The sequence below is a fragment of the Carya illinoinensis genome, chromosome 4, assembly GCF_018687715.1.
Source record: "Carya illinoinensis cultivar Pawnee chromosome 4, C.illinoinensisPawnee_v1, whole genome shotgun sequence".
Taxonomy (NCBI): domain Eukaryota; kingdom Viridiplantae; phylum Streptophyta; class Magnoliopsida; order Fagales; family Juglandaceae; genus Carya; species Carya illinoinensis.
Genome location: NC_056755.1, coordinates 31,327,676 through 31,339,630, shown reverse-complemented (window position 1 = coordinate 31,339,630; position 11,955 = coordinate 31,327,676). Strand labels below are relative to the sequence as shown.

The window sequence follows — 11,955 nt, the reverse complement described above, 5'->3', positions numbered from 1 at the left end:
AGTCAATCCACCATGAATTTTTAGGAGCATCAATGAAAAAAGATTCATGACACACAAGAGATATAGAGCTACCTTTCTTTTCAAGCCACTCTTTATACTTGATGCAACTCTTCTTTACATGTCCCTCTTTCTTGCAAAAGAAGCAGGTCACCTTTTTGCCATTAGATCCATTGGATTTTGATAGCACATTATGCTTCCTTTTCTTTTGAGGTCCACTTTGGCCCTTCTCGGTCTTAACTTTATCATTCACGACCATATTTGCACTTTCAAGTCGATCATGCTTCATCCTTTCCTCTTCTTGTACACACATGGTCAGAAGATCCGTAACTGACCAGTTTTCCTTATGTGTGTTATAAGAGATCTTGAAAGGGCCATACTCAGATGGCAGTGAGTCAAGGATGAAATGGACCAAGAATGGCTCAGATATCTCTATCTTTAAGCCCTTAAGTTGAGAAACAATGTCTCTCATTTCTGTAATGTATGCACACATACCCTTAGAACTGTCAAAGGTTTTAGTAGTGAATTGTCTGATAAGAGTGCTAGCTAAAGCCTTGTCAGAGCGAACAAACTGTTCCTCAATTGCCTGCATTAATTCCTTAATTGTAGCGCAATCACCAATAGAACCTCTAATGCTCTTACTCATGCGAGACTTTATGAGCATTAGACTTAGGCGATTAGATCGCTCCCACCATTGGCGATTTTCAATAACTTCCTGTGCATCCGTATCCGTGGCAGTAGGTGGTTGCTCCACACGGAGTGCATAGTCAAGGTCCATATACCCCAAGGTAAATTGAACCGAATCTTTCCAGTCAGAAAAATTAGTGCCATCAAGCATTGATTATCATGAAACTTTCTCTCTGGTCTCTAAGAATGATTCGTTGAGGATAATCATGGCTTTAGTAGCTCATTTTGATTTAGAGTTACATCAAATGGATGTGAAAACGGCTTTTCTTAATGGGGATCTTGATGAAGTGGTATACATGAAACAACCTGAAGGTTTCAGTAACGACAGTCAGAAAGTATGTAAATTGAAGAAGTCTCTTTATGGACTAAAACAAGCTTCCCATCAATGGTATTTAAAGTTTCACAAGATTATTATCTCATACGGTTTTATCGAGAATCTTGTTGATCAATGTATATACTTTAAAGTCAGTGGGAGCAAATACATTTTCTTAGTCCTATATGTAGACGATATTCTTCTTGCAAGCAGTGATTTGGGATTGTTACATGAGACTAAACAATTTCTCTCCCAAAACTTTGAAATGAAGGATATGGGTGAAGCCTCTTATGTCATTGGCATAGAGATTTACAGAGACAGGAAACAAAGAGTCTTAAGATTGTCTCAAAAGGCCTACATTGAAAAAGTTTTACAGAGATTCGGTATGAAAGATTGTAAAGCCTCTGTAGCTCCCATAATCAAAGGTGATAAATTTCATAAAGGACAATCACCTGAAAATGCATTGGAACAAGAGCAGATGAAAAGTGTACCTTATGCATCTGCAGTGGGTAGCTTGATGTATGCTCAAGTTTGTACCCGTCCAGACATATGTCTAGCAGTTGGATTATTGGGTTGCTATCAAAGTAACCCAGGACTTCAACATTGGATAGCTGCAAAGAAGGTGATGCGGTATTTGCAAGGAACCAAGAATTACATGCTAACTTACAGGCATACAGAAAATTTACAAGTGGTTGGCTATTCAGATTCAGATTTTGCCGGTTGTGTAGACACCAGAAAGTCTACTTCTGGATATATCTTTCTTCTTGCTGAAGGAGCTATATCTTGGAAAAGTACGAAGCAATCTATAGTTGCTACGTCTACTATGGAGGCAAAAGTTATTGCGTGCTATGAAGCAACGACACAAGCTATATGGTTGAAGAATTTTATTTCTGGTCTTAAAATTGTCGATTCCATTCAAAGACCAATAAAGATTCTTTGTGATAATACCGCTGCAGTGTTCTTCTCAAAGAACAATAAGAGCGGAAGCAGAAGCAAGCATATTGACATAAAGTATTTAAGTGTGAGAGAGAGCATCAAATATAATGTGGTGTATATTGAGCATACCAGTACAGATTTGATGTTAGCTGATCCAATGACCAAAGGTTTACTGGTAAAACAGTTTCAGGGTCATGTGGATCGTATGGGCATAACTGAAGTGTAATCTCTTATGTTACTATATAGAATAAAGTTGAATTCAGTTTTAGTTTTGCGTATAAAGTAATGAATTCGTCATATCCATTGGGTGATTAAGTTGGACCCGAATAACTTTTAATAGTTGTTCATAAAGTATTTTTAAGGGATACTATGTATTGTGACACATGGAAGGGAAATGTTCACTATAAAGAGCAATACCACCATGGTTCGTATATAGGATACCTTAACAGAATGAAGGGCATTATTTTGGCCATTTCTGTTTTACCTATTAAGTGAACCAAGTGGGAGAATGTTAGACTTTTGGTTTTCCTAGAAAACCTTTGTCTTCCCTAAAGTGGTTCACTTCATCTAAGATGATACACTTCATCTATCAAGCATAGGTAATTGCCCTTCATAAATAAAGTGGTGACCCTTGCTATTTTGTGATGGATGGAATAATGAGGGTAGCCTAAAAGTTGTAGGAGTAATAAATGAGGGTCCCTAGTCTTGCCTATATAAAGGGGCTTGTGTTTTCCATTAGAACCACCCAAAAAAGTTCTAAGGTAAAAGACTAGAAGTCCCTTTCCTACAAAATCTCTAGTCTCTTTTGTAGATTTGAAGCTTTCCAGTTATCAAGCACAAATGGCCGGAGGTAAAAAATCCTATAGATCATTTTTACAACTTTTTCTTACAATTCTATCCATGATCAGAAAGGGTATCAATGTTTTGACATACAAACGGGCCACACGTATATCTCTCAGCATGTAAAATTTGATGAATCACTTTTCCATTCATGTGTCAACAGGGCTCTATTCAATCTAGTTTTTAGTCCTTCAACAGTCGGGCACTTCCCAAGCCTCTTCAAATTGCTACTTTATAATGTCCTTTGGATCCCTTATCTGCGGCTGCCAATGTCCCCTCCTTCGGCCATTTGCAACTATCATCTGCTATTGGCCCAAATTCTGAGCCTACTGATCTTATTACTAGCTCTATTGTGGCCCAGACCATACCAGGCCAAGCTCCTCATACTCCTGCTGCTCCTACGATAATCCAAGATGCACCAGACTTGTGTCCGTCAGCAATTGAGCCTTGCCCACCATTTGTCCCTCGTAGAATTCACCCCATGATCACACAAATTTAAACGGGCACACAAAAACCCAAGGTATTTTTCTCTTCACGACACCCAGTACCTCTGCGTGCTTTGTTGCTGATCAAGCGAACCAACAAAAAGAACCCAGAACACGTAAACAAGCCTTCACTAATCTGAAATGGCAGCAAGCCATGCAAGAAGAAATTAATACTCTTCATACCAACCGAACTTGGACTTTGGTGCCTAGAAAATTAGACATGAACCTAGTTAGCAGCAAATGGGTGTTCAAAATTAAAACTAGAGCTGATGGTTCAATTGAAAGATATAAAGCTCGACTAGTGACTCGTGGTTTCACACAGCTCCCTGGCTTGGACTACGATGAAACATTTAGTCCAGTAGTTAAGCCAAGTACTATCAAATTGATTTTCGCTCTATGAAGGATGGTCCATCAAGCAACTTAACGCAAGCAATGTTTTCCTCCACGGTGATTTTGCAAGAGCGTGTTTACTTATCTCAACCTCTTGGTTTTGATGACTCCTCTCGTCCTCATTATGTCTGCCAACTTCATAAAGCACTCTATGGCTTAAAATGGCACCCTGGGATTGGCACATGAAGTTCAATAACTATAGTCAATATATGGGTTTCCCAAGATGTCTCTATGATCAATCATTGTTTTATCGACGTCAAGGCTCATATATTCTTTTGCTTTTAATTTACGTAGATGACATTCTTATAACCGGGAGCTCCACCTCACAGATTAGTAAGTTTATTTCTCACCTATCTTCTTATACTCATATGAAGGATAATGGAGATGTTCATTTTTTTAGGACTTCAAGTTGTCTGTGATGAGTCCACCAACACTATCATTCAAACACGCTATTTACTTTCTCTTCTCCAGAAATTTGGCTAGCTTCTAGTACTTCGTTGACTGTTAGTGATGGTGCTTTCTTATCTAATCCAAAATTTTATTGGCACCTCATGGGTTCTCTACAGTACCTTACCTTGACACGTCCTGATATTTCCTATGCAGTTCACCATATTTGGTAATTTATGCAAAATCCACAAGACACTCACCTCACTGCCGTTAAGCGTATCTTTCATTATCTCAAAGGTACCCTTAATCTCGACCTTAATTTTGTTCAAGCTCCTCTCATTGCCCTTCATGGCTTTTGTGATGTCAATTGGGCAGGTTGTAAGGATGATCATTGTTCCACCACTGGATTTGCTATCTACATGGGTGATAACTTGTTATCTTGGGGAGCCAAGAAGAAGGCCATTGTGTCTCATTCCACATTTGAACTTATGTGGTTCATGCACCTTCTGAAGAGCATTGGGTATTGCATTCATTCCCCTACATTATGACAATATCAATGCTATCAACATGGCCATGGCCAGAAATCTTGTTTTCCATCATCGCACGAAACATATTGAGATCAATGTCCTTTGTTTTTTTAGAACAAATAGCTCGTGGTGTTCTTTCTCTGGCACATATCTCAAGTCTTGACCAACTTGTCGATATTTTTACAAAACCATTGTGTGCTCCCAAGTTTGTCTCCAATAGTAGCAAGCTCTTCATTGGTCTAATCCTGCCTTGAGCTTGAGGGGGGGTGAAGAGATAAGCTCTCCAAACCTTCTGTCGTGATCTTCTTTCTCATGATTTTCTCCCATAATTTTCTCTTATTCTGTCATTTGTATATCCGTTACTTTCCATGTATAGCAAAATATACAGCCATGATGTTAACTCTACAAAGTTGTTAATCACTCTTGTAATCTCTATTTAAATTAATACAACACCTAAGAACAAGTAGGTTAGCTTTTCTACAATTCCAAGAAAAAAATGTCATAGAAACACACGGCTCAAAGCTTCAAGCCCATTAAAATATACAATTTCAGAATTTAAGCCCCCCTTAAATAAATAAGAATTGCAGACAAAAGCATAACAATTAAAATTCCTCTTATTCTCTCTCTTGGCTTTATGGAGCAAATTGAATTCCTACAAAAGAAAATGAAACTCTTTACTTTATATAGGTTAACTTTCATACCGCTTTTAATTTTCCATTTGGGAACATAACTATTTTCATATATTTTCAAACTACTTCACTGTTATTTACAAACAATTCACTACTATTCGTTACTGTTCACAAACTATTTCACTACTATTCACAGATAATATGCGCTACTCTTAACATCCAAAATATTTCGTTCAATTTTTATTATATTTTTAAGTCTTGTAGTGATAGTTTTAAGATTTAGAATATAGTTTATATATATAATTTATCTAAATAATAATTATCTCGAAATGGCACACCGAAATTAATGTAGCTGTATTAAAATATTTCATTCTAGAACCTCAACTGGAATGGTAACCGAAACGAAATTTAAAACTTTGCTTGAGACTCAAGCTGGCAGGTGAACAACTTGTCATCCTTTCTCAAGTTTTCATGCTTCTCCTTTGTTTGGATGGATCAGATTTTACATACATTATGGTTATTTGAGATGGTTATGCTAATGTATATTTAATGACCAGAAGTTTAAAACTTTGCGCGCAATATCTGCCAGGACAGGGTATTCTTCTAAACTAGATTGGAAGAACGAGTTTCTTCTAATCCCGACCATTTAAAATGTTTAATTTTATATGTTCAATTTTTAAAAAGACGTGTTCATCTATAAAAAATAGGTGAAGGAATTTTCCTCTAACCCAGTTTGAAGGAAGGCTTAGTTAATTTGTCCTATTCACAATATTAGGACTTTTCTTAACCTCTAGAGTGTTATCTATTGTAATATTGCACCCCTCAGCCAAAGGTGAGAGTATCATTGAGCCCCAATTTTGAAAAAGAAATTATAAAAAAGTTGTATCTCTAATATTATTCATTTTGGGATTTTGTTATTATTATACAAAAATCAAAAATTTTATGTGCAATTATTTTACGTATTTCTTACGTACTCTGGTGATGTGATTAATGGCTGCATTAGTATTCTTAAATAGAAAAGAAAGAATGCAGTCAATCACTTTACTAGAGTATACAAAGAGAAAGTAAAAGTAACTATATGTACGTAGTAGAATTCTACAAAAATATAAAGGATAAGAAAAGATTAGTACTTTGTAGCCGCTAATGTTCATGTTGGAATCTACAAACTCAGATTGAAGCTTTGGAGTTGAAGTCAAGGGAAGCTAAACAGAAATGCAAATGACAGATAAATTAAGATGAAATGCAAATGAAATAAATTAGGTAATGTTAGTTAGTATACGTGTCTATAAATAGAAATGATGTAAAGGAAGTTTTTGTACAATTCAATATTCAGATCATTCAATTCATTGAGAATTTCTGCATTAAGTTTTTCTCTCCTTTTTCTTCTATACTTCTATTTCTCTATTCTTGATTCTTCAAGTTACAGATTTTTACATGGTATCATCGTCCATAAACATTCCGTTGCCTTCTCCTTTCTTTTCTTGATTTCTTTCAAGAATTCTTGCTATTTTCTTTATTCTGCTTCTATGGCAGAATCCTCTGATGACTCTTCTCCTTTGGGGAATCCTTCTGATGACTCCTCAAGTTCCTACTATCTGCATCCATCTGATAATCCTGGAGCTCTTCTTGTATCTGAAATTTTTTCTGGTGACAACTATGTAGCTTGGAGTCGATCCATCACAATTGCTCTCACAGTCAAGAACAAAGTTGCCTTCATCGATGGGAGTTTGCCTCAACCTAACCCTGCAAATGTTCGACTCAAGACTGCTTGGTTACGGGCAAACAATCTTGTGCTTTCTTGGCTAATGAATTCCATTGCAAAGGAGATTCGAGGTAGTCTTCTTTACTTCAATAATGCTGCTGACATCTGGAATGAATTAAAGATTCGATACCTGCGTAGTGATGGTCCAAGAGTATTTGCTTTGGAAAAATCCTTGAGTTCCATTTCTCAGGGCTCAAGTTCAATCACTGAATACTTTAGTGGTTTCAAAGCACTATGGGATGAATATGTTAGTTACCGTCCCCTTCCCACTTGTAATTGTGGTTTCATGGAAAAATGCACCTATTCAGTATTCAAGAATCTTGCTGATCAACAACAAGCTGACTATGTCATGAAATTCTTGATTGGATTACATGATTCTTTTTCAGCAATTCGCAGTCAACTATTGCTTCTCTCTCCCTTACCATCAATGGGAAAGGTTTTCTCCTTATTGATACAAGAAGAAAGCCAACGTTCTTTAACTAATGCAGTACATATCCCTCTTGATTCCCATGCTATGGTTGCTGCACAACCATTCACACAAACTTCTTCAAATGTTGTTAAATTCAGCAAAGTCAGAGGCAAAACAGATGTCATTTGTTCCCATTGTGGATTTTCTGGACATCTTGTAGATAAGTGTTTCCAGCTTATAGGCTATCCACCAGGATGGAAAGGGCCTCGAGGAAAAAGAAGCAATTCTACACGATTGCCCAATGCAAACTTTGCATCTTCTATGGAGCAAAACTTAAACAACCCATCTATGTTCTTTTCTCAAGAGCAAATACAGAATTTGATGACTCTTGCAAATAGTCTATCTACTTCTTCTATCAATTCCAATCCTGCAGCTAACACTGTCTCTACATCAGGTAATAATCCCATTCTTTATTCAGCTAATGTCTCATTAAATCCCATCTCTCCTTGGATATTAGATACTGGAGCAACAGATCATATGATCTGTTCTCCTCACTTGTTCACCTCTATAAAAATCCCACCAAGAACTTCTTCAGTTCATTTACCAAATGGTCACTTAGTTCCTATAGTCTTTACTGGCACTGTTAAATACTCCCCTGATCTAGTTTTACACAATGCTCTCTATGTTCCTTCTTTTCATGTCAACCTTATTTCTGCTTCCAAACTGACTAAAGAAAATTCTGTTGCTCTATTTTTCTTTCAATCCAAATGTGTATTGCAGGACCTCAGCAAATGGAGGATGATTGGGCTTGCTGAAGTCAGAAATGGTCTATACCACCTAATCAATTTTTCTGCTGCTACAAAGAAGGAAATTCCTGATTCAAACAAATCTTTTTTGGCTAACACATCTACTATTAGTCATGACATATGGCACTTCCGTTTGGGACATTTATCTTCTGCCAAACTAAAACTCATTAGTTCCATTGATTCTTCTGTAAAGACATCTCATAATCCTGTTTGTGAGATTTGTCCTCTAGCTAGGCAAAAGAAACTATCTTTTCCTGTATCACAAAACAATTCAAATAAAGCTTTTCAATTAGTACATTGTGATATTTGGGGTCCTTTTTCCACTATCTCTCATTCTGGATATAAATTTTTTCTTACCATTGTGGATGATCATACACGATTCACTTGGCTTTTTCTTATGAAAGCTAAGTCAGAAACTCGAGCCTTAATTGCTAACTTCATTGCTCATGCTCAAACTCAGTTTAATGCTCAAATACAAACACTTAGAACAGACAATGGTCAAGAATTCAATATGCCTTCTTTTTATCAAGAAAATGGCATAATACATCAGCTGTCTTGTGTAGAAACTCCTGAGCAAAATGGCAGAGTTGAAAGAAAGCATCAACATTTGTTAAATGTTGCTAGAGCTCTCCTTTTTCAATCAAAATTGCCCTTAACATACTGGACTGAATGTGTATTGACAGCTACACATCTCATAAATCGAACCCCCTCATCTGTCCTACACAATAAAACACCATATGACATGCTTTTTCATAAACCTCCTGCATATAATTATCTTAAAGCTTTTGGTTGTTTGTGTTTTGCCAGCACAATCAACACTGGTCGAGGCAAATTTCATCCAAGAGCCTCAAAATGCTTATTTCTTGGTTATCCACCAAATATCAAAGGTTACAAAGTGCTTGATCTCCTTACTCTCAAAATCTTTGTTTCAAGAAATGTCATATTTCATGAGAATATTTTTCCTTCCATTCCAAACACTACTCACATACCTTTTATTTTCCCAGACTTTCCTCAAATACATGACTTCATAGTACCTACTAGCACACAGAATCCACTTTCTGCAATTCAAGAACCTACTCTTTCACAAAATCAGTCCTCTGAAAATTCAGAGCCCATTACTTCACAAATTCCATCTTCTGAAATTCCATCTTCTGAAATTCCAGAACCCATCACTTCACAAAATCCATCATCTGAAAATCAAACACCTGTTATTTCACAAAATTCATCTTCTGAAACTCAAACAACTGTCATTTCACAGACTAATCCTGAAATTGTAAGTCTTCGAAGATCTGAAAGAATAAAGAATCCTCCTTCATATCTGCAGCATTTTCATTGTGGTAATATGGCTCAATCTATTTCAACATCTCAAAAATCCTTCAGTTGCTGCATTCCTTCTTCTGGTAAGCCATACTCTCTTGCTTATTTTCTTTCAACACATCAATTATCTCCTAAACATGCAGCTTTTACTTCTGCCTTGTCATCTACTTTTGAACCTAAGACCTTCAAACAAGCCAATTCTTACCCACAATGGCAAGCAGCCATGTTAGATGAGATAAAAGCTCTTGAATTAAATAAAACATGGGAACTTGCAATATTACCTCCTAATAAGACTGCAATTGGATGTAAATGGGTATATCGTGTTAAATTCAAGGCTGATGGCACAATTGATAGATACAAGGCAAGGTTAGTAGCAAAAGGCTACACCCAACAAGAAGGTCTTGATTTTTTTGATACATTCTCACCTGTAGCTAAAATGACAACAGTGAGGACTTTGTTATCCATTGCTGCCATTAAGAATTGGCATTTACATCAACTTGATGTAAACAATGCTTTCCTCCATGGAGATCTAAATGAAGAAGTCTATATGCAACTACCACCAGGGTACTCCTCCTCACCAGCTGACCCAAGAGTTTGCAAACTCAAAAAGAGCCTATATGGTCTAAAGCAGGCTTCAAGACAGTGGTTTTCCAAGCTGTCATCTTCTCTACTTCAGTTTGGTTTTATTCAAGGGAAGTCTGATTCATCTCTATTCATCAAGCATAATTCAAACAGTTTCATAGCACTTTTGATTTATGTTGATGATGTGATTCTTGCCTCTAATAATCTTGATGCTATACTCACTATCAAAAAGTTCTTACATGACTCCTTTACTATCAAAGACTTGGGAGAACTAAAGTATTTCTTAGGGATTGAAGTAGCTCGATCTACCAAAGGCATAACTTTGTGCCAACGAAAATATGCCTTAGATATCTTGCAAGATAGTGGTTTTTCAGGTTGTAAACCTGTGGCATTCCCTATGGAATCTACACTTAAGCTGAGTGCCAATGACTCATCACCTCTTTTATCAGATCCTGCACAATACAGAAGATTAGTGGGTCGGTTGTTATACCTCACTATAACTAGACCTGACATATCCTACTCAGTGCAAGCATTAAGCCAATTCATGGCTCATCCTAGCAGCAATCATCTTCAAGCTGCTGAAAGGGTTCTCAGATATATCAAAGCAACACCAGGGCAAGGAATTTTTCTATCTGCTCATTCATCTCTTCATCTAAAAGCCTACTCAGACAGTGATTGGGGTGGCTGTATTGATACCAGAAAAAGTGTTACTGGCTTCACAGTTTTCCTTGGTGACTCTCTTATCTCATGGAAATCAAAGAAACAGCCAACAATTAGTCGATCCTCAGCTGAATCCGAATACAGAGCTCTAGCCTCTACCACATGTGAACTACAATGGCTGATCTACCTATTAGCTGACCTAAAAATCCCTCATCCACAAGCTGTTTTGCTTTATACAGACAGCAAACCAGCCTCTGAAATTGCTTCAAATCCTGTCCAACATGAAAGAACCAAGCACATTCAGCTAGACTGCCATTTGGTTCGAGAAAAACTGCAAGAAGGTTTAATCAAGATAATTCATATTCCATCCAAACATCAGCTGGCAGACATTCTGACTAAACCACTTGGTTCCCTCAATTTCCATCATTTGATCCGCAAGATGGGAATGATAAACATCCATTCCCCTCTTGAGGGGGGGTGTTGGAATCTACAAACTCAGATTGAAGCTTTGGAGTTGAAGTCAAGGGAAGCTAAACAGAAATGCAAATGACAGATAAATTAAGATGAAATGCAAATGAAATAAATTAGGTAATGTTAGTTAGTATACGTGTCTATAAATAGAAATGATGTAAAGGAAGTTTTTGTACAATTCAATATTCAGATCATTCAATTCATTGAGAATTTCTGCATTAAGTTTTTCTCTCCTTTTTCTTCTATACTTCTATTTCTCTGTTCTTGATTCTTCAAGTTACAGATTTTTACAGTTCAAGATGATATAAGGTATTGAACCCAACTATAACAATATTTGGCTTAAAAGGAAGGCATTATAGATTTCCTGTCAATACATTTTTGCCAGCATGATTGATCTATAGAATTATAAATTAACCGTATACATATAAATATTTAAGTTATAATGCTACTCATCATTTAAATTTTCGTCATCTTCTTATAATTTTATGATGTGACATTAGATTATTAGAAGTTATTTATTATATTTCACTTGTGAACCTATCATCTAATTCTATATTATGAGATAATGAGATATGATAAAAAATGAGATGATGAATAAATTTTTTCAATAATTAAATGCTTGAGATTCATTGCCACATTAGAATTTATTTGCAGCTTTTAAATAAATAATTTTATATGGTAAACTACGTCATGAGATGATCTTTGAATATAAAATTAATTCCTGCAAAATCAGCATTTTTTCAAATTCAAAGCATGA

The 11,955-nt window shown here is 36.3% G+C and overlaps 1 protein-coding gene across 1 annotated transcript; it reads left to right on the top strand.

Annotated features, from left to right (window-relative positions):
• The first annotated feature begins 6,708 nt into the window (after positions 1 to 6,708).
• LOC122308118 lies at positions 6,709 to 8,425 on the top strand. The gene is made up of 2 exons (XM_043121287.1): positions 6,709 to 7,024; positions 8,143 to 8,425. Exons 1-2 carry the CDS (start codon positions 6,718 to 6,720, stop codon positions 8,175 to 8,177), a joined length of 342 nt encoding a protein of 113 aa, XP_042977221.1. The 5' UTR covers positions 6,709 to 6,717; the 3' UTR covers positions 8,178 to 8,425.
• Positions 8,426 to 11,955: the final 3,530 nt, after the last annotated feature.

Coding starts and splice junctions, on each gene's coding strand:
- LOC122308118 (XM_043121287.1), top strand. CDS start 6,718: ATGGCAGAATCCTCTGATGACTCTTCTCCTTTGGGGAATCCTTCTGAT. Junction 7,025..8,142: donor CATTGCAAAGGAGATTCGAG/GTAGTCTTCTTT, acceptor TGTGTATTGCAG/GACCTCAGCAAATGGAGGAT.